This window comes from Emys orbicularis, chromosome 3, assembly GCF_028017835.1.
Source record: "Emys orbicularis isolate rEmyOrb1 chromosome 3, rEmyOrb1.hap1, whole genome shotgun sequence".
NCBI classification, from domain to species: Eukaryota; Metazoa; Chordata; order Testudines; family Emydidae; genus Emys; species Emys orbicularis.
In genome coordinates, this window is record NC_088685.1 from 161,937,871 (window position 1) to 161,961,225 (window position 23,355).

Below are 23,355 nucleotides of genomic sequence, written 5' to 3' on the forward strand. Positions count from 1 at the left end.
ATTAAAATGTCATATTCATAGAAATCCACATAAACAAAGCATTAACAATCTCTGGAAAATTGTAGTCTTTACTGCTAATGACCTGCTCTTTGAGCACTCTCCCCCCTTTCTTTTCTGAGCCTTGATTTAAGAGGCAGACAAGGAAGTACATCTCTGTGCTTAGACTCTCAATTCTTAATGTACTGTCACAGCGAGAGACTTCTCTCTCTCTTTAATAGGGCTACAGGTGGTTTGGAGGAGCCCACTTAGCAAGCTGGTAAAGAAGGAAGAGGCTGTTCAGAGTGTTCTCAGCTGAGAAAGTGTCAAATATCTGGTGTAATAAGGTAGATCCCCTTTGAATTGAATTTTGTCTCTAGCCTGCCTGTGGCATTTTCTATTCTCCTTGTAACGTGCCCAGGGAGGTGATAGCTCAGGGTTTTGATTGGGGAAAGCAGGTGGGGGTCAGAGAGTGGGAGCCTATGCTGATGAGACCCAGTTCATCCCTGCTGTAATGCCATTGACTTCTACCAGGGATGAACTCAGCCAATTCCCTGTAGAGCGTACACAGTTTCTCGCCCCGCCCCCGCTCCCTTGGCACTATAATTGATTCCCAAGGGCTTATCCAGGTGTGTTATTCCTGATGCATTCGGGTTGCTTGTCAGCTGGTCGCACTCTGACGCTTCTATGCGAGGACTAGTCTAATGTCTCTTGAATTAGTTTTTTGTTTGTGTGGGATGCACCAGACACCACACTTGTTCATTTCTAACAGTGTCTCCTTGCTGCACACCCTTCACTGAAGCAATGCAGGGAAAGAACTTTGCCCTCCCAGCTGAACAGGAAAAGCTACTTGTAGGGGAATATTGGGGTCCAAAAACCTGGAAAGGGTCTATTTAAAAGTTGTCCACATCCGGTTCTGTTCAGTCCATGTATAGTGAAGCATTAGAACTCACTGGGTATTTTAAATTATAAATAATAATCTCGAATCCTGAAGGATCTGAAGGCACTTTTGAGGGACAGTTTTGCTCAAGTGGTCTGAACACAGGGATTGGCAGCTGCCAATTGTAGTAGGCTCTTATCCGGCTCAGCTACTAAAGGTGGACAAAGATGCATTCTCAGCCAGTGTGGGTTCCAGTGCTGTCGGAAGCTCCACCCACAGCCCAAGATTCACTCACTTCTGCTGTCAAAGTGTTGGCACTCAAGGTCGATTGTTCAAATCTTCATAATGAACCTAGTCTAAAGCCCACTGAAGTCAATTTAAAGACTCTGATTGTCTTCAATAGGCTTTGGCTCATGCCTGACATGATCATGATTGTTTTTCTTTCTTTGACCTGCAGTGAAATAGTTACCTTTACTGCAATCTAAGTTGTCATCAGTAAGTTTCAGAATTAACATTCCATTGATGTACGGCAGTTATTGGCATCCATTCACACCCTGCTCCCATTTGAATAGCTTTCTCCACAATCCTAGAGGCCGGAGGCTTCCTTAAAAAAAGCGTAAGTTCTAATACACAAGGTGGCAGCTACCAGGGACAAATGTTTGCTCACTGTGCTGGTTTCCAGCCCCATGGAATTACTTGAAATGTCACGACTATGCCTATTTCATGGTATATCCAGGCTAATATTGATGCCAGTTTGTATAGTCCTGAAAGGCTTTAGATGCAACTCTTCTAAACTGATCTCAAACTCTGTGAGTCATTCACCCATCTAAAGCACAAAAGCAGAGCTTGCTTTTCACAGCTGGTGAACCTGATTAACTACTGTAAGTGAATCTGTAACAGGCAAGTTTCCTAACAGAGTGGTTTGCCTGGTGCTATTGAGAGGAAGAGAGAAGAACCTATTTCATTAAAGTGGTAGGCTGCCCCTCCCCCTTTTTTTAAACCAGAGAATGGTTTTTTTTCTCCCTCTGCTGTAGACTTATTCAATCTCTCAAACTCTTCTGCCAAAAGAAGTGACTGTGTTTCCTATAATTAATACCAAACATTAAACTGCAGCATTGAAAGAGAAATTGCCTAATTGTGTAGGAAAAAAATTAGAATTTATTACCAGAACATGGGAGAAAATGAATGAGACAAAGAGAGAGAGGAGCCCTGCAGAAGATAAATAGAAAGGCAAGTGGAATATTGACTTGATCTTTCTCTAGTGCAGGGTAATTTGGCTTCTAAAGTGAGTTAGATCATAATAAATTAAATTTAGATTTCTGCACATCGGTTAAATAACTCCCAAGACAGAATTCTAGTGTGAGGAAGAGGTGATAATACATGGTGGAAATATAATGAAGATCTTATCCAATAATCCAGAACTGATGTGTGGTCCCTGCATGTGTGATAGGGCTTTTCCTTTCCTTTGTCAGTGGTCCAGGAACAGGTAAATCACCTACCTGCAAGCTGGAGAAGCCGTCTGTCAGTAAAACACTTGTGTATATATACAATGCATCCTTCCTGATATCCAGTGCAGATTTGCTGTCTAAACATTCCCATCCAATTGCATGCAGCCTCACAGGAAGTTTAGGAGAGGAGGTTGAAGAATACTGCATCCCAATGAGACTTCAAGGGGGTATTTAGCTATAGTAAAGAGAGTGTAATTATCCAATAGGAATTTGGCCAGGACACTGGGGTAAACTCTGCAGAATGTAAACAAGTGCTGAAGCTCTGCATCTGATGTCCCATCTGTGTAGGGTGACACACATGTGGCAGAGTGTGCAAGCCCCACACTGTGCAGGAAGGGGTTAAGGAGTTACTCTGGGCTCATAGTTGGCCCTACCCTGCAGCACCTTCAAGGTATGCCAGGAGTGGAGGAAGAGTTTAAAAGGAGAGAAAGTCAGCTCAGGGGCAGGCAGACAGCTTGGGGGCGGGGGGGAAGAGGAGGAGGAGCATGGTAATGACAGTCTGTTAGTCTCCCCAGCTTCCAGGGAGAGGCCAGGCAAAAGGCAGTGCTGCCTTGCCTGTGCGTGGCCTGAGCTTCTGGAAGTGAAGGTGGGCTGGACTATAGTCTTTCTAGTGGCATTTCCTTAAAATGCAGATGGTCACCCTAGATGCACCTCCCAGCAGCACAGTGCCCCAAACTTGATGGGGGAACATTCCATTTTAATTGCAGGAAGCATTCACTGTCTGATAAACCAGCTCTGCTTCTAGACATCAGATGCCTTCTATCCAAGGATCGGCATCTATAAATGGAAAAGTCCTATTCAGTCATCTACAGTAGCTTGTTTCCTTGCCTTGTCTGCTGAGCACACAATCCTAGCTGGAGCACACACAACCACTGTACCCACAGGCTAGGCTGTTCAGAACTTCAGAGTTTATTGTTGCAGCCTCACCACCATATGTAAATGGCTGGTGTCCTTGTAATGCTGCAAGTACGAACAGAGGTGCCTAGAACATATGGTTGACGTCACAGCAGTTGCCTAATTGCATTGTCTTGGAACTGCATCTGTCCATTATGCCATGTGAACTTGGCAAGCATCAAGCTCAAGCTGGCAGAGACTTGCCCATACTCCCTTGCAGCATAATTATTCAGAGATCAAAGGGCCAAGCCGCTTAGCCATACCGTCCCGGGATAGGTTGCCATTATGCCAAGGTTTTTAAAGGGATGCTGTACTGACAAATCTCTCAATGCAGAGCCTGATTCTCCACTGTTCTGCCCTACATCCACTTGAGCATTGGTGTAAAGGAGTACACAAGGTGCAGGGCAATGGAGAATTAGGCCCACACTATATTACCTCTTCTATATAAAGCTGAAAGAAATTTGTAATATTTTGCAGATGGTTTAATTTTTGCTCTTCCCTCACTTGGCTGGTCAGTTTCACTTCCTGTTTATAGTCCATTCCCTTTTCTGGGTCTCCTGTCTAGTTCAATAACACTGTTTCATATACATTTTTTTTAAATGACCTGTTTTTATGGCCATTTTAAAATGGAAACATTTCTATTCATATTAAGTTTTATAGAACTTTTTTTCAAAAACACAACTTCAGCTTGGGATCTAAACCGCTGACTGTTTCTTCAACAGAGCTGGAATCTCAGGGTCCTCTCCAACCCTTGTAAATTTCAGGGCTTCAGTGGTTCTGAGATGCAATCAGCTCAGTTTTCCCTGATCTTTCACTGTGCTGGTAAATCATGTTTTACAAGATGCCTTAAAAAAACATAAACTATATTTATTGCACAATATTCTGCATTCCTACCAAGAGCCTACAAACTTTTATGGATAGCCTTCTGCTCATAAACCTCCTGATGGACTGGAGTGGCCTTAACATTTTAATAACTTTCCTTCGTTCTTGGTGTCCTGGGATGCCGGACTGATGTTCAGTAAGGTGGACTGTTCTGTGATTGTCATCAGAGGCAGCCCAGCCCAGTAGAGTGGCTATAAGCAGAAAAGCAATTGTAAGAAATGACATTGTGGTGCACCATATTTATTCCCTCTGCTGAATGTGCTGCGTCTGCAAGTTAAAAGATGATTTTTATAACTCTCAGCAACTGTATGCTCACCTTGGGATATGAAAATAAAGTCATGGTTGTCTTGCCTATTGCCGCATGGCTGGTAATAAAGCTTCTGCAATCAGACCAGGCCTGATAATGTGCTTAGATCAGGGTTGGGATAGAATTGAGCTTGCTCCTCTGTTGTTGCATGGGCTTAGTAGGTGCAAGAGGGGAATCGCTTCCTCTGCTTAGGAAATTGACCAGATGGAACCCAAAGGCCAAATTTCTTTTTTGGATAACTCCACTGGTGGAGATGGACTCAGCTGGAGTTACAGCAGGGTGAATCTGGCCCCCAGGGAACAGAGAGAGAGTATTCTCCAGGGAGAATAATGGCGTTACACCAGTGTAAGGTCAGAATGAGCCTTGATGTCTCTGCCCTGAAGAGTTTACATTCAACAGCCCAGACTCTGATCTCCGTGTCACTGATCAGTAATAACATTGAGGATCACCGAGTTAGGTCCTGATTTACGCTGGTGTAACTGAAATCAGAATTTGGCCCAACAGGGTGAGCAACAGTAAGAAATATTGGGAGTGCTCCGGAGGGAGGACAAGAAATAAAGCCGCCTTTGGTTAAAACCATAGAGGCCTTGAGGGACCTGGGAGTCTCTTTGTGCTGTGAAGCAGTGCCATGCCTTTGGAGGCGGCCTGTGTTCCCTTAAATTTCACTCCAACGGCCTTGCAGCAGGAGAAGGGACATTCGAGGGGAATCTCGATCCAGCCCTTTTTGCTTAAACTGATGTATGGGATACAGGCTGTTCATTTGCAAGAGCCATCACTTTCCCCTCCCCCTTCCTATTAACATGGAGAATGTGCTGTCCGATGTGAATAAAATCAATTATGGGATAAAAATCGCCTGTTTCAAAAGCTTCCTTTTGTGCCATTAGCAGGGGAGAGTGGCTGTGAGCTGGAGTAACAAAAAAAAGATCAATTATTCGATAAGATCACAATTTTCTTTGGTGCTGAAATTACTGTACATGTTTGAATCACTCTGTATTACACATAGGCTGAGATCAAAGAGGTTGTGCTGCCTAACGATGCGATTTTATCAAGTGCACCTTGCATTCGCCACCTCAGAGCCGGCCCAGACCCATTGTGTGCTGCTTAACGAAAGGACACTTTGACTCTTGTACAGCTGGGCGAGCAACATCGTAGCCCTGTTGCTCCTCTATACCCGAGCAAACAGTGGGATGATTTATCCACAAATGCCTTGCTTTGCAGGACCCCCTGCTGTCTGCAATAATGTGGAGGCAGGGGAGTAGGGTGACCAGATCACACAGGTGAAATATTGGGACGCGGGGCCGGGACGGAGCAAAAAAAAAAAAAAAAAAAAAATGGCCTCTGGAGCTCCACACACCCCCCCCCACCAGTTTGCCTCCGCTCCGTCTCCACCTCCCTCCAGCGCTTGCACCACCATACAGCTGATCAGAGCAAACCTGGGAGGGAGCGGGGAGGAGGAGGAATGCGGCATGTTTGTGGAAGAGGCGGGGCTAGGGCGGGGATTTGGGGCGGGATCCAATGGGGCAGTGAGGGGGTGGGGCTGGAGGCAGGGCCAGGGCGGGGATTTGGGGCGGGATCCAATGAGCGGAGGCAAAATATCGGGACAATTCACATCCCGACCGAAGGTAGGTCGGGACGCGGGACAAATAAGCTAATATTGGGACAGTCCCGATAAAATCGGGAATCTGGTCACCCTACAGGGGAGTTACGTCCAGGTGAGCAGGCAGCGTTTCAGGACAGATGTTGCACCAAGGTATCTGAAAGGAAGTACAGATTGAGACCAAGCGCCCTTGCCAGGCGGTTGAATATTTGACAGGTGTGACAAGACATTAAAACACACAATATAATTTAACCAAGTGAGTCATGGCTGTTGGATGGTGCTGAGGTTCGCCTGAAGAGCTAGCTGCCAAAGGGCAGTGCTAAGGGTCCCCTGTGGTCGTGTCCTTTTAATCTGTAGCGGGCCAGATCCTCAGCTGATGTAAATCGGTGCAACTCCATTGACTTCAATTACTATTTGTGAGCGGGCGCGAGAGAGCACACGTGCTGAGGAGCTGCTAAACATTTGCTGGGTGTCACTGCACTCTACCCAGAGACACCCGTGACGTGCAGGCCTCCATGTTCTGACGGGGTTCAATGTTTGTGTGTGCAGGGCTCAGATGTCGACTGGGATGACCTCTGGGATCAGTTTGAAGAGAGAAGGTACCTGAATGCCCGGAAATGGAAGGGCGGAGAGGACCCATACCGCCTCTATGCCTTTAACCAGCGGGAGAGCGAGAGGATTCCCAGTGACCGTGCCATCCGCGACACCAGGCATTACAGGTTCTTGCATCCTTCCCATCCTCTTCCTTGATCAGGCAGCACTAGTCAAAAAGGGACATGATTGGTCCTTCTTTAAAGGTGTGCACTGGAGACAAAAAACGTACGCTTGGGGGGGAATTAATGGGCTAGAGACGTGGCACACTATGTTCTTGGATTGGGAACATACCTAGGGGATATCTTTGTCTTCAAAGAGACCCTGATGAGATAAGACATATTGGCTTAAAAATAATTTCATTACATGCATTACTAATATCACCTTAGACAATTAATTGAAACAGCTTTTGTGCTGTTTGATATGTTGTTTGCATTTCACCAGGGCAGGGAAGCTAAACTGGTCAATTTTACTTCTTGTTTATAGTCCGTTTCTACTCCTGGTTCTCTTGTGCAAACACACTAATGCTGTTTTAGTTTTTTCCCAAATTGGAAGGGGATGTTTAAATCCTCAAAAATCCCTACTGATTGCACTGAAATTTTAAAAAGAATCATAGAATATCAGGGTTGGAAGGGACCTCAGGAGGTCATCTAGTCCAACCCCCTGTTCAAAGCAGGACCAATCCCCAACTAAATCATCCCAGCCAGGGCTTTGTCAAGTCTGACCTTTAAATGTTTCTTGATTTTCATGCTGACCTCCAAAATCATGAGATTGGCTTAAAATAAATGCTGAGTGCCTTTTATTTCCCTTCTGGCTTCTGCTCCTTTAGGGTGCATTCAAGTCCTGTTTTCAAGCTTTTCTCTGCAACCATTAGGGTTAGAAACTTTACTTTTTAAAACTGAAAGCAGATCTCCTCTCCGAATCACCTCCTGAAGCCAGGGCTTTCAGAGAAGCACCAAATATCATGAGACACGCAATAAAATCCTGAGAGCTAGCAACTGTGTGATTTTATTCTATTTCTATGATGCTTGTGACCTCTCCCACTTTATTCAATATAAACCAAACCTAAGTGTTAGGCCTAAATTTATTGAGTGCCCCTTTCATTAGTTTTTGGGTGCTTGTGTTGAGTAAACAGTATTCACTGATTCACCCACAAATGAAGAGGAAGGGGTCTGATTTGGTCTCTATTTTCTTAGGATGAGACTTCCCCTTTGTGTTTGTCTAGTCTGATGTCTGACGCTGACATCCTATCCACTGAAAACTTCACCTGCTCAGGAGGGTGAACACCATAGGATTCCATTCAGATTCTCGAGGAAAAGTAGACCTCACCTTCCTCCAAGACAGGCAGAATTTTGAGTGAACAGGACCATGTGTCTATGTGTGTGAGCATACCACCAGCACTGACCCCTCTGGCCCTAGGAGATCTTGCGCTGCAGAAGAAACAATCAAATGAGGTGCCAAGTGTAGCACAGCTGCTCGCTATTTTGTTCAGCAGGACAAGGGGTTAATAAAGGGAGGAAGGGATTATTGCAGAGTGAAAGTGGAGGCGTTGCGGGGGGGGGAGAGAAATATAAGAACTTATCCGGCTAGTTCTCCATCAGCCAAAGGAAAGGGCTCCTGAGTGGCGCACTCAAAGAAACACGCTCTCTGCTTTGGAGGGCCATTTGGATGGTGCTTTGCAGGTGGATTTGTGCCATCTGGGGGATTGTCTTCTTTCATAATTACAGTGCTGCTTGACTTAGTGGTGATGGACTCCCCTAATGACAGTGGAAAACTGACAGGCAGCAGCTGAGTGCTTTCAGCTCTGAGGGGTGGGGAGGGTCTAGAAGGGCCTGATTTCACTATAGCTAGGCAAAGGATACCAGCACTTTCCTTTACAAGAGCTCACCCAGTTTTAATCCCTATTTTCCCCACGAGGCTCTTCAGGGGAAAAGCTGCCACAGGCCATATCCTCCCTGCTCGGCACATGTTGTCACTTCTTCAGTCAGCTGCATGTAGCAATAGCGGCCCCTCTTGTGGGCAAACTTATGGTAGGGAATCTCCCTGAGGTTCTTCTGGCAAAGTGTTCTCCCTGGTCATTGTGATGGGGCGGGGGCAGCGTTTTCTATGGGGCCTGCCTACAGTCCCTTGGAGCCCTGGGATCCTCATAGATTTCAAGGACTCAGTGGGAGGCCAGGGCCGTACATAAGGCTCTGTGATCCAAGCCAGCTTCTTGCCAGTGCAGTTCCAATGGGGCCACACTCATAGGGCTCTCTTGGCCAGCGGCAGTCCCTGTGACACTACCCGCTGCCTCTAGCTCTAATACCTTTCTCCTAATCCCATGTTGCTGATGGAGGGTGAGGCACATCCCACCCACTCCCCATGTCTGGATCCCCAGACCTGCAGAGAACCCTTCTCGGGGTCCTGCGGAAGGAGTGAATGCTGCCCTATGGAGACCTATCCTGTTGCCATCCCATCTTTCACAGGGGAGAGCTGAGATCTCCATGAGCGGGCATCTAGGGCATACAATTGGGGTGGGCAAACTTTTTGGGCCGAGGGCCACATCTGGGTGGGGAAATTGTATGCAGGGCCAGGGCAGAGGGTTGGGGTGCGGGAGGGAGTGTGAGGTGTGGGAGGGGGTGCGGTGTGCAGGAAGGGGCTCAGGGCAAGGGATTGGGGCAGAGGAGGTGTGTGGGGTGTATGGGGGGCTCAGGAAAGGGGTGCAGGAGGGGTGCGGGGTGCAGCAGGGGGTTGGGGTGCATGAGGGGTGCAGGGTGTACGAGGGAGCTCAGGGCAGGGGGTTGGGGTGCGGCAGGGGGCTTAGGGTAGGGGGATGGGGTGCGAGGTGCGGGCAGGGGGCTTAGTGCAGGGAGTTGGGGGGCGGGGTGCAGGCGGGGTTGGAATAAATTGCCTAGGGAGGTTGTGGAATCTCCATCTCTGGAGATATTTAAGAGTAGGTTAGATAAATATCTATCAGGGATGGTCTAGACAGTATTTGGTCCTGCCATGCGGGCAGGGGACTGGACTCGATGACCTCTCAGGTCCCTTCCAGTCCTAGAATCTATGAATCTAAGCAGTATTCCTTTCAGTGCAGTGAACAAACAATCACTAATTGATTCTTCACCTCCTTGTGAAGTACCTTACTCGCACACGGGGCAATACAATCACTGAGGGACTTGCCCAAGGCTGTCTAGACAGCCCAGGGAAGATCCAGGATTAGAAACCAGGACTTCCTGGCCCCCAGCACTGTGCTTCTTCATGCAGGACAGTGACAAGTGGTGCAAAGAATTATTTAAAGGGTTTGCACTAGAAGAGACAGCAGAGGCTTGTTGGTTTGGTAGCACAGTGAAGAAGCTGCATCTTCTCCTGGATGGTATCACTTGGGGTGGATTTGATGTATGGGGAGGGGATCTGACCTGCCTGGAGCAGCTGGGGCAATCTGAACCCTTCCCTCCGAGAGCTAAATTAGAACTCCTTTCCCTTGTGTTCCCCAGTCCTGCTTCTCTCTCTGCAATTCATTTGGTTTGAGTTGCTTTCCAAGGACATGGCCCAACCTTCAGCTCCTAATGTAGTTCCCATCCAACCGCCAGAATCCTTAGTACAGTAACTCCTCACTTAAAGTCGTCCCAGTTAATGTTGTTTCCTTGTTACGTTGCTGATCAATTAGAGAACATGCTCGTTTAAAGATGTGTAATGCTCCCTTCTGACATCGTTTGGCAGCCGCCTGCTTTGTCTACTGCTTGCAGGAAGAGCAGCCCGTTGCAGCTAGCTGGTGGGGGCTTGGAACCAGGGTGGACCGGCAGCCCCCCATCAGCTCCCCCTATCAGCTCCCCGCTCCCCTAAGTTCCCTGTGCAGCAGCTGCCCAGCAGGCTAGCAATTGCAGCTGTCCCTCCCCCCACTGCCATGTGCTGCTCCTGCCCTCTGCCTTGGAGCTGCTCCCCAAGACTCCTGCTTGCTGTGCGGGGGAGGGAAGGAAGGGGGGGCTAATGTCAGGGTGTCCCCCTCCCCCCTGCTCCTGCCCCCCGCTTACCCCCTCTTCCATAGAGCAGGGGGGGACACACCAGGGCTCAGGACGGAGGGAGCTTGCAGCAGCTGCGGTCTCAGCAAGCTGATCTAATTAACAAGGCAGTGTACTTAAAGGGGAAATGTGCATATCTCCCTCCATTCCTGCTGCCTTGTAGAGTGAGAGAGTTAACCCTTGAGGGCTCAGCCAATTGCTAGTTCATCATTTAGCAGTAAGGGAAATATCCCACCCTCTGACTCCTCCACCTCAACCAAGTTTCACAATCATCATCACTGTGTTCCAGTATTAAATTGTTTGTTTAAAAATTTCCCTGGAACGTAACCCCCTCATTTACATTAATTCTTATGGGGAAATTGGATTTGCTTAACATCGTTTTGCTTAAAGTCGCATTTTTCAGGAACATAACTACAACGTTAAGTGAGGAGTTACTGTACTCTGATAAGTAGAGCTAGGCCTGCACCAGAGCCCTTGGTCTGAATCTGGATCAGAATCCGATCCTGGGTCTGGATTTGAAATTCCTAAATTGCCTCTGTGTAAAGAGGGAGAACCAAAATGTGGGAGCCAAACTTCCAGCAATTCAGCTCCTATGGCTAGGGCCTGAACCCATCTCTAATGATAAAATTGCACCAGTTCTGTAGCACAGTTTCTGTTGTGATTTTTTTCACTCCCTTGCCTAGTGAGGCCAGATGCTCTTCCCTGTGAAGGGGAGCTGACAGCCCTGACGGACACATGCTATAGCTGAGCAGAGAGCCTGCTATTCCTGGAGAGAATTAATGCAGGGGATATTAACCATCTGCCCAGTTTTAAAGGGAAAATCAACTAGACTGACCCTTTCTCCAGGCCCTGTTGTGGTCTGGCTGCTGCGGCCATGTGTCAGCTTTTTTCTGGGTGCGTGACATGGTGTCGAGTGCTTTGGAAAAGAAAAGCTCTCATTAAGGGAGGAAGCAAGGGCACAGCATGTGGAGGGGCCTGGGCTAATTACATTTACTTCCAATTTCCTTAACCTGGTAATTGGATTCTGATTTATTGAATATGTCTGGCTAATGGTGCATCATCCACAGCATTGTTCAAGCATTAGAGCAGCCACTAAGGAACTGGGGCTGCCTGGAGATTCAAGGGCACCAGACAGCTGGGAGGAGGGGGCTGCAGGAAGACCGGTCTAACAGCCCTCCATGGAAGGAGGTTTTCGTTCACTGTGCAGCTGTTTGGGGAGATGCAGCAATACGCCCTGGCACTACAGTGCGCTTTGCAAACAGACCTCGCTGCTACGTCTCATTGGATAAAGGCACTGGGGAGGGTTTGTTTGATCTCTTAGCACAGCCTGGTGGGTAAATGGAAACTGTCATATCAGACTCTCGCAGCAGGGAGATTTTCAGCGGCTGACGGCTGCATGAGGGAAAGCGTAGAGGAGAGTCAGGCTGGGGTTGCACACTTTGGAAACTGGCGCTGTACCTCCTCACAGGCAGGAAGGGTTGAGCCTCCAAAGGGCTGGATAGCTCCTGCCCGACCAGCATGGGAGACCGACAGTGGCTGTCACTAATGGAAGGTGAGCTGCAAAAGGCTCAGTTCGGACAAGCAGCCAAAGGACAACTTCGGTCTAGTGATCAGGCTCGGAATCCCTTGGGAACAGGCTTTCTTGGGAGCTTTCCACTCCTGTCAGGACCTGGTTCTCCTCTCAGCCGGGCTGGTGTAAATCGAGAGTGACCCCCCGGGGGTCTACGCTAGAGCCCTCTGTTACAGTACTGTTGTTAGTGTTAGTTCGATTCTGGGTAGCACCGAGACGCTCCCGTCAGGAGTGGGGGCCCTTTGTGCTAGGTGCTGGCCACACGCAGAGGGAGCAACTAGTTTATTTCATTTATAGCGCACTGGCTGAAGGACAACGGAGTGTGTCCACACTACTGACCCCAGGCAGTGTCAGGTTTGCCTTTTCGCTTCCCCCCTCAGGCAGCATGATGCTGATTCAGGTGGAGTCGCTGTTGTCTTAGGCGAGAGATCAAACTATCACCGGAAGGCTGGCGGAGAGTGGCCCTTCTGCCCCTTGCTGGGGGCCTTTCTGCACGTTCCCTCCAGTAAGCCCCTATCCCCAGGAGTGCAAGTCCTCAGCCAGTAATTTAGCTGTGGATTGCTGCCTCTGACAAAGTGCTTTCCTCCCCCATGCCGTGCCCCTGCTTATGCCCCCGCCCCCCTTTCCAGCTCTGTAACTCCTCCAGCTGCATTGTTGGCTGTGATGAACCACAGGTGGTTTCTCAGAGCAATATTATCAGCCAGTGGTCCACAAATGGGTCACCAGCTGGGCCTGCGGCAGGAGGAGTGGAAACGGGAGATGTGTTCCTCTCAGTCCCTCCGCTATCTGCTGGCCCCTTTCCCTTCCAAAGCTGGCAGGGGGCGTGTTTGAATCTGGTGTTCTGGGTCAGCCCATTGAAGAGATGAGGAGCAGCTGTGAAGTTCATTCCTGGATCTGAACTTCCCCAAAATTTGCAGGGTGTGGGGGTGGATCCAGGGTTGAGAGTCATAGTGGGGGTGCTGTGGGCCCACATCTAGGACAAGGTTCTGTTCAATCTGAGTTTCAGGTTGCTTCCTCTCCAACCTTTTTCTCCCACCCCTGACTGTAGGGCATGTGTGACTGCAGCAGGACTAGCAAACCTCCAAAGCACAGTAATTCCCAGCCAGTGTCACCTGCCAAAAGAAACGGGAGAACTTTCCAGCTCTTGTGCTTGCCGCTTTTCTACTCTGAATGTGATGCTTTCTCCGGGATGGGTCTAGAAAATCTCCCTGCTTTTTGCCCCAGCCCAGCTAAGCAGCTGGAATTGCCAGCAAAACCTGGCAGGCTCAGAGCAGCAAACTCCTGCTAAAGGGTCAAAGAAAAGGGGCAAATGTTTAGGGGGGAAAATCTGGCATCAACCTCCAATTGCTTTGCAATATTTGTTGTTTTTTTCCCTTTGCTGACTCAGAGGTGGTGCCCTGTCTCAGACAATGAGGAACTGTAGAGTCAGTGGAATTAGAGCAGGAAAAGATCTATTAAGTCATTTTATCCATCCTCTCCCAAGGCCAGATTGAAAAGTAGCCCACGGGGAACAATGACTTGAGCAATGGGGCTTCCACCACTTCTCCAGGGAGACCACAGTCTAGAGGATCTCACAGTTGAGTAACCAGCCTAACCTTTCCTGTGCTTAATTGCATTCCTGGTTAAAAGTTTTATACCCCCTTGGATCACTCTAAGCCAGTAGCTTTCAACCTGTGGTCCACAGACCCCTGGGGGGTCTGCAGACTGTGTCTAGGATTTCCAAAGGGGGCCGCACCTCCATTTGAAATTTTTTAGGGGTCTGCAAATGAAAAAAGATTGAAACCGCTCCTCTAAACAATGCCTCTCCCTGCTTTAAGCACTTGTAGATGGCATATGGCATCCCGACCCCTTCATCCTCATTTACCCAACCCTCGAACATTAAACATTTTACATTCCCACAGAATAAAGGCATTTCCACATGCTCTGCCCAAAGTTAGTAATTCCTTGTTCTTAAAATGCTTCAAGTCCAAAGCATGGCTGGCTGGCCTTTGCCAGCCGGTTGAATCCGTAGCAGTGTACGAGTGCCTCTAATGCACAGCTTCTTCGTGCAAGCTAGCTAATCCACTGAGGACTGTGATCCACACATGCACTGTTGGATTGCAGACCTGTCATGTCCCACTTTAAATACCCACTAGCAAATGTGGTAATAAAATGGGAACCAAGGTTACAGAGAGTCAGGGTTGTGGGTCTGTGCTTGGTGTGGCGCAGAAGTGTGTGCTATTGCTCAGCAAGTTGGAAAACGGTCAGAGAGTAGGATATAGTACCCAAAGCCCTAAGAATTCTCGGTGATGGCTTTCTTGGTTTCTTCCAGCTGTAGCAGGCACCTCCCAAGGAGTGCAGACATTCTGGTGTTTATGGTATTACTGTTCCATATGCTAGTCATACTGACCTCCACCGTCAGAGCTCCACAGACTGGAGCATGAGCACATCACCCTGCTATTTTGATCTGTCCTTTGTGTGGTGGTACACATGGTGCGCGTGGGGGTGTTGGGGATCTGTGCATGTGTGTATTTGGTGTGCATCTGTGTACGTGTGTGTGCCGGTAGTTCAAATGTTTGTGTGAGTGGCATCTGAAAGGTGAGTGTGCAGTGCAAATGTGTGCTGCAGGGCATGAGTGGGGCAGTTGTATAGTGTCTGTGTGTGCTTGCGTGCTTTGGAGTTACATTTTCCTGTTGAGTTGATTATTGCAGTGGTTCTCAACCAGGGGTACGTGTTCCCTTGGCGGTACTCAGAGGTCTTCCAGGGGGTATATCAACTCATTTAGATATTTGCCTAGCTTTACAACAGGCTACATACAAAGCACTAGCAAAATCAGTGCAAACTAAAAGCTCATAGATGCTGGTTTGTTTATACTGCGCTGTATGCTATGCACTGAAATGTAAGTACAATATTTATATTCCAATTGATTTATTTGATAATTATATGGTCAAAATGAGAAAGTGAGCAATGTTTCAGTAATAGTGCACTGTGACACTTTTGTATTTTTATGTCTAATTTTGTAAATTTTTAAGCGAGGTATAAATGGGGGTACGCAAGACAAATCAGACTCTTGAAAGGGGTACAGTAGTCTGGAAAGGTTAAGAGCCACTGGATCATTACATTCCAGACTTGGATTGGGCACTGGATTGCATTCAAGCGCTCTTGATAATTATATACTATCTCAACAATAGCAAAAGTCATAAATGGGAACAATTAGATTTTGACAACATCCCCTTGCCTGAAAGTTTTCTGTGACTCCCCAGCCCCTGTTTGATTTCTCCTATTGCCTTGTCATTCTCCAAATCTAGTTACCTTCCTGAAGCCTGCTGCACTAAACCTGCTTAGAAATGAATCAAAATGAACAATCTGTCCTGACAACTAGAAACAATTTCAACACTGCAATATTTTGTACCACCAAAGGAAATTTTGGCTTTATGTCTTTTCCTTGCTTGGCTTCCTCAGAGCTGTTTGTAATGTTCTCTGCTATCCCTCCAGAGGATCCCCTGGAATCATTAGTGTCTGCAGAGTGACCTGTGTAGAAATGACCCCTTCTCACTCCACTGAGCCCTGTGTGTATTCAGAGTCTCATATCTTGCTTACATTAGCGACAGAAAAATGCTTCCATTGCTCCTTTCAGAGCCAACACCTGTCTTTGGCGCTCCCTCTCTCCTTGCTCTCACATCCTCATGACAATTGGTGACGCCTAGCTGCAGAGCTGAACTCTACCCTCCGTTACTGAGGTTGCATGGGTAAAACTGAGGGCAGAATTTGAAGACAGGACGAGGGGTTGTGCGTGTGTATGTGAGGGCAGAATTTAGCCTGCAGTATCTTTATTACTGGCAATTGTGACAGACCCAGACCAGTGGGGTACAGGAGTCTGGTAGAGGGCAAATATACTGGTCACTGGATGAGTAGTTTTCTGTTCCCTGAGTGACCAGAGCAGGGGCTGCACTAGAGTAATCAGGAACCTGCTAGAACCAGTTAAGGCAGGCAGGCTAATTAGAACACCTGGAGCCAATTAAGAAGAAGCCGCTAGAATCAATTAAGGCAGGCTAATCAGGGCACCTGGGTTTTAAAAAGGAGCTCACTTCAGTTTGTGGTGGGAGTGTGAGGAGCTGGGAGCAAGAGGCGCAAGGAGCGGAGAGTGAGAGGGTGTGCTGCTGGAGGACTGAGGAACTGTCAAGCGTTATCAGACACCAGGAGGAAGGTCCTGTGGTGAGAATAAGGAAGGTGTTTGGAGGAGGCCATGGGGAAGTAGCCCAGGGAGTTGTAGCTGTCATACAGCTGTTACAGGAGGCACTATAGACAGCTTTAGTCCACAGGGCCCTGGGCTGGAACCCGGAGTAGAGGGCGGGCCCGGGTCCCCCCCAAACCTCCCAATTGACCTGGACTGTGGGTTCTTCCAGAGGGGAAGGTCTCTGGGCTGTTCCCCAACCCACATGGTGAATCTCTGAGGCAAGAAAATCCGCCAATAAGCGCAGGACCCACCAAGATAGAGGAGGAACTTTGTCACACAATACAATAAGGGCCCTCTCGGATCCCAGGTGAGGTTTGCACGGCTAACCGATAGATAAATCCCTGTATATTTCAGAGGAGACCTGTACTTTAAAGCTGTCATGATTTAATTGCTGCCTTTCCTGTTGCTGACCCTAGGTTGTTTTTCTCTTTTGGTTGGCAGCTGCAGTGTAGCTGAGCTAGTTCAATGTCCTATGCCATGTGGACCAAGTCTTGAGGTCAGTGTTTACTCAGGCGAAGTCCCGTTAACTTTGATGCCGAACATGGCCCTACATAAACACACACCCATACCTACCCAATCTGACATGACTGGTGTAGTTTTTGCTCAAGGGATGCCTAGCCTTGGGAATAACAGGGAGTTCTAGATCAGGGCTGAGGGGCATTGGCAGAGATGTGTTAACCCCCAGGATGGGAATAATAGTGCTTGGGACTGAAGTGCTGTGTCAAAGCTGTACTGGGCCCCTGCACTGTCATAGTGGGGTGTGCTGCAGGTCAGCATTGAGGCACGTTGTCATCCACTGTTTGGTGAAGGTGGAAGAGGGCACTGGAAAAGCAAGGGGCACTAAGGCCTGGATTCAGATGCGTTGTCAGAGCTCTGAGGCGGCTCAGTGCTGTGTGAGCAGGAGGTGCTGGGCAGTAAGTCAGGACTGAGGAACATTGGCTGAGTTGTAGGGTGGGGGAGCAGGGAGCTGTTGCCACACTATTCTGCAGGGGTGGTCCCAAACACTTCCTCAAGACAGAACAAGAAGCAATGGTCAGACAGAACAAGAAGCAATGGTCTCAAGTTGCAGTGGAAGAGGTCTCAGTTGGATATTAGGACACACTATTTCACTAGGAGGGTGGTGAAGCACTGGAAAGGGTTACCTAGGGAGGTGGTGGAATCTCCATCCTTAGAAGTTTTTAAGGCCCAGATTGACAAAGCCCTGGCTGGGATGATTTTAGTTGGGGTTGGTCCTGCTTTGAGCAGGGGATTGGACTAGATGACCTCCTGAGGTCTCTTCCAACCCTAATATTCTATGATAATAGCATGGTGATTAGTGAGTTTGATGAAAGGGCGCTCTCAGGTGCATAGGCAAAGCTGTGCCATGGGGCCAGGAATGGTAGGAGTGCTGCAAATCAGAACTGAGGGTGTATGGGGGCGGAGGGGGAGACAGTGCTGGAATAGGAGCAGATGTTGCATATCAGGACTCAGGCATGTTGGCAAAGCTTGGCGACAGGGCCAGGGTGAGGTCTGCTGGCACAGCTGTGTGTGGGAAGCTTGCACAATGCCAGCCTGCACTGAGGCTGACTCAAGGCAGTGAGTCGCTCACTGTACTGAGCGCTACATCCACTTAGACGTTATTATTCATGGGCCAGATCCTGAGGTCCTCCTGTAGGCAGACTCCCATTGACTTCACAGGGATTACACATGTGAGTAAATGCAACTTACTGTGAGTAAGAGCTGCATAACTGGGCTAACAGTCAGCAGATCACCTGATGCATAAGCTACTGAACGTTATGGATTTGGCTCCCTCTTTGTCTCCATAGTTTCATTATTCGTTGCCATTCCCGCACCCCAGAGCCAATAATTCCCAGCAGGTTTGTCCTGTCCTTTGCTCTGCAATTCCAGCAGCATCGATTGTGTTCCCAAGTAAGATTTATTATGTTTGGGCCGAGTATCTGATCCAGCTCCTGTGTGTGTGGGCACCGTCACTCCAGCTCTCTGGACAACAGGGGATGTTCGCCTGCAGGAAGATCTGAGGCTGGATTGGCCAAGTGGAACCTGAGCTGGGCTTCTCCTCTCCAACACAGCCTCTCACAGCTTGTGGCTGACCTACGGGGAGATAGCAAAACGTGCTTTTCTGAGGGACGGTTGTGACAAGGAACAGCTAGGAATAAAGGCAAGATGAAAATGTTTCCTGCGGGAAATGGCTTAGTCACTTATTTTTCCCAGTTGCTGGTGCCCCAAGAGCACAGCATGATTTTGCTTGACAACTTTGTGCTTGTTCCAGAACCTGCTGGATAGTGAGGAGTGGGGACTCTGGAAACACAGACTCTGCACTGATGGGGACTGGCTTGTGCTTTGATGATGAATTGTGAGCAGATCAAATGGATGCAGCTCCATTTCTCCAGTCAACACTTGACTGTGACAGATTTAAACAAAATCAGTGGTTTTTAAACTTTTTTTCATAGAGTGGGCAACATCTTAACAGAGAGATTTCCCATTGGCACCTGCCCACCAATCACACTGCGACCCTTTGGTAATCACTGCAATCGCTTGCATGGAACGTTAACATTAGGAAAGGCTCTAATATATTTTTAGCTTCTTTTAATGCACTTTAGAAGCTGAAAACAAGTTGGGGTGGCAGCACCATGTGGCCAGCCAGCTCTCTGCAGTCCACCCACAAGCTCACAATTAACAGAGCCAGTTCACTAACTAGCCAGGGAGATCTAGCCAAATGCTACAAAAGAGTTCTGATGAAGAACTCACCCTCTGGCCAGGAAACCCCTTCCCAGCTGTAACAGGAAACTACAAACAATATGCCATAGCTTATACCTGTTGTCATTCCCAATGCTGGGCTCTAGGATCAGCTGACTGAGAGGGTCAGATCCTGACGCGACTTTCACCTCAAAGGCTTCAGCGGTTATAACTCAGGTCAGAGTTTGACCCAGAGTTTGCTTCTTCCCCCAACAATGAGCTAAGGGGCCAGTCTGGAAAACCCCTTCAGTGGCTTGAACATGGGAACTCATCATTGGTTCCATGCTGCGAAGGAGTGTTGTTGGCATTGCTGTGTTCAGATACAGTTGTGATCTGTTACCCCACAGGTGTGGTATTCCAGTGGAAGGGGCAGTGAACTCCTCCATCTCATCTATTGTTTCTAGAGCCCTTGGGGATCCATCTTGCAAAAAGGGTGCTGTATCCGTCAGTGTCATTAGTGTTAGATGGGGAAGGATAAGTCCTGCTCGCATGACTGCACCCCTCTGATGTCTTGCCAACTGTGAATATCCTTTGTTGTTCAGAGAGCAGAACTGACACTGCCTGTGTGACCCGAGGTGTGCTCCTTTCATTGTCAAAACTGCCCAGGAAATAAGCCAGCAGCAGAACTGCACAAACATTCCCAACAAAGCCTGACACCCTCGAAACTCACCTGGTTCTGGGTCTTGATACAGATTTGAAACTCAGACTGAATTTGCAGAAAGTTCCAAGAAGGTTCCTGGACCTTTCGGGTGACCCTGGCCTGCCTGTGATGGGCCCAAATCCAAATCCGTAGATCTGAACATCCAAAACCTTAGGAAAGCTGAACTCTGGCCTCTCTAGCTTCGTTCCACCTTTAGTTCTGAACAAACATAGTTCACTGTCTGGGTTAGCATCAAAATCACTTTTCAGCTGAATTTCACATTGAGGTTTGGTTATTTTGAACTTGAAACTCGAAGTGAAATTCAGGGGGGTGCACACACATGGGTCAATCCTGGAGAACTTGTTTGCATGAAGCCCTGGGAACAGGAATCACTGAGCTCACACAACCCTACCCAGGAGTTTGGCTTTGGGATTTATCTGTGGCTAAATCTGAACCAATCCGAGATGCATAACTAAACACTAGTTCTTGTTGCAGAGTCTGTTGAGGCCTCAAGACCTTCTGCGTGTCACTCTTGGTCCAAAGCCAGTTCTGAGGCAGAGTTTTGTACCAGTCAACATAATTGACAAACTTGCTTGTAGTGCACATGATTTGTAGTGCTTCTCTCTGAGCAGCTCACATTAATGTGACCAGGGTTTGTATAGATGTCCTTGCAAAACCCATCTCATTCCAGTTTTCCAGGCACTATAGGCCTGATTCTTCTCTCACTTATGCTGCTGTAAATCAGGAGTGACGCCAATGAAATCAAACGCCACTGAATTGTAAAACTGGATTCAAAGAGAGGAGAAATAGACCAACATCAGGGTAAAATGTCTTTGGGAAGCCTATGGCCATCCCTGCATACCATGTGTCCCTCTCATTGTTAGCATTTATTTGTTCTACAATAGCCAAGATCAGGGTCCCATTGTGCTAGGTGCAGAATAAGTGACAGTCCCTGCCCCAAAGAGCTTGCACTCTAAATAGATGGGGGCAGACAAAAAGTGAGAGAGAGGAATTATTATTATTCCCATTTTACAGATCAGTTCCAGACCTCCAAGAAATAAAGTGATTTGCCCAAGGTCACAAAGGGAGTTTGTGGCCAAGTCTGGAATTTATCTCCTGAATCCCAATCCAGTGTGTTAACCACAAGATCATCCTTCTTCACCCTCCGCCTACTCAGAGGGCTTGATTCTCTTCTCACCTACAGCTATTTCACTCGAGTGTGACTCCACATGATTTCATTGTGATTACTCCTGACTTGCACTGGTATGGAGGAGAATAGAATCAAGCCGAGAGATTGGGTGTGGCCTCGAGGCTAGCTGACCCAGAATATAGCACTTCTGCATTTGCTCCCTTATCCTGCAATCTTCTGAGCACTGTTGCCCTCAAGACATCTCCTGTTGAACTTGTCACTGCTCTGCCATGAGCAGATCTTTGTCTTAGCATTTCACAATAGTGTTAATAAAGGAGCACCCTGGTGGAGGAACTAGATGTCTCTCACCAGGTAAGGGCTGGGAGATCTTGAGCCTTTTCAGATCTCTACACTCTGCCCAGGTTAATAGTGAATGAAAATTGTTACCTGCTGCTGGGTGGCTGATGTGAAAACAGGTGGTGGTTTTAGTCCACTTCTTGGTGGGACCGGAGTCTGTCTAAAAAAACTCACCCCGCAACTGGTAACTTAGCTAGCAGAAAGGCTAAGGGTAAATGGGATTAATAGATTCCAAGGCTGGAAGGGACCATTGTGATCATCTGGTCTGACCTCCTGTATTACACAGGCCATCGAACTGCCCTGAAATAATTCCTAGAGCAGAACTTTTAGAAAAACATCCAATCTTGATTTAAAAATTAAATTGTCAGTGAGGGAGAATCCAGCACAACCCCTGGTAATTTGTTCCAATGGTTAATTACTCTTGCCATTTAATTTTTTTTCTCATTTCCTGTCTGAATTTGTTTAGCTTCAACTTCTAGCCATTGGATTGTGTTATGCCTTTCTCTGCTAGATCGAAGAGCCCAGTATTAAATAATTGTTCCCTATGTAGGTACTTATAGTTTGTAATCGAGTCACCCCATAACCTTCTTTCTTAAGCTAAATAGACTCACGGAGCTCAGTCTGTCACTATAAAACATGTTTTCTAATCTTCTGATCATTCTTGTGGCTCTTCTCTGAACTCGCTCCAGTTTATAAACATCCTTCTTGAATTGTGGGCTCCAGAAATGGACACAGTATTTCAGCAGTGGTCGCACCAGGGCCAAATACAGAGGGAAAATAACAGCTCTATTCCTACTCGAGATTCCCTTGTTTATGCATCCCAGGATCACATTCACTCTCTTGGCCACAGTGTCACATTGAGAGCTTGTGTTCAGCTGATTATCCACCATGACTCCTAAATCTTTTTCAGTCTCTGCTTTCCAGGATAGAGTCCTCCATCCATACATTCTTTGTTTTTAGATATGTATATATTTACATTGAGCCATGTAAAAACACACATTATTTGCTTGTGCCCAGTTTATCAAGTTATCTAGATTGCTCTGAACCAGTGACCTGTCATCTTAATTATTTACCACTCCCTAGCAAATTCTAGGGGATTTACTCTCCTGCTTTGTGTAGAGCAGGAAAACTTGTGAAGCATCAGACAGCGCTTCTGAAAGCAACATAAGTCAAGAGACCCGGGGAAAAGCAGTTGCTCTTCACCACCAAAGCCTGTTTCCCCGACTTGTTCTCTTAGTCAAGCAATGTCGTGTGTCACTACAGTCTCGCCCTTGGGATACAGAAGTTTTGAGATCTGGAGCCAATATTCCTCACATTTCAAGGGGTTTCAGATCCAGAGAGTTGGTTCAGCTCATGAGGGGCCTGGCTTTCAGAACTGTTGAGCCCCCGCTGTTCCAGTTAAAGGCAGTGGGAGCTGCAGGTCCTTATCACCTTTGAAGGTCGGGTCCTGCAAGAAAAGGGACCAAAAATCAGAGGAGTATTAGAGCTGGAGTCCTGGTTCAAGCTAATTTCCATACAAGACCAAACAATTGGTGCTGAATATAAAAGAGAATGCACAGACTGGGAGATGCAATGGGAACTCTGTATATACAGATGGCCCCCGTCTTCTCTGTTACACCAGTACAAATCTAGAGTAATGTCATTGGCTTTGATAGAGGGTCTCTGGATTTACGTCCGAGAAGAACAGGGTATGTAGCCTGGCTTGGTTTCCCACTAGGACTGGGTGAATTGATTGGAACAGAACAGGTATCCAAGTCCGTCCTGCCCTGCCTTTCCTATGTTAAATAGATGAGATGGGGTCCTAGCCTGAAACTTCACTCTGGACAATGGAGTTACACTGGAATAAGCCAGAGTGAGTGAGTAGGGAATCATGGTCATTGCTAGCAAAATAAGAGATGACCCCAAACATGAAACTAGACTAGGTGCCTTTGTAGTTTGGATTTAAGTTTTCATCTTGGATTTATCTCCAATTATTTAATAGACATCATGAACCTTGATCACTGTTCAACAAAGTATTCAGTAAATTGCAGCCTTGAATAAGAGACAAATTTTAATCTCACTTACACCAGTGTAA

The 23,355-nt window shown here is 47.5% G+C and overlaps 1 protein-coding gene across 1 annotated transcript in view; it reads left to right on the plus strand.

Moving 5' to 3' along the window:
• Positions 1-23,355, plus strand: part of GALNT14 (polypeptide N-acetylgalactosaminyltransferase 14) — a 185,573-nt gene that overhangs the window by 69,899 nt on the left and 92,319 nt on the right. Inside the window, exon 2 of the mRNA XM_065401302.1 lies at positions 6,594-6,763. Coding sequence (XP_065257374.1) covers positions 6,594-6,763 — 170 coding nt within the window. The remainder of the gene's footprint in view (positions 1-6,593; positions 6,764-23,355) is intronic.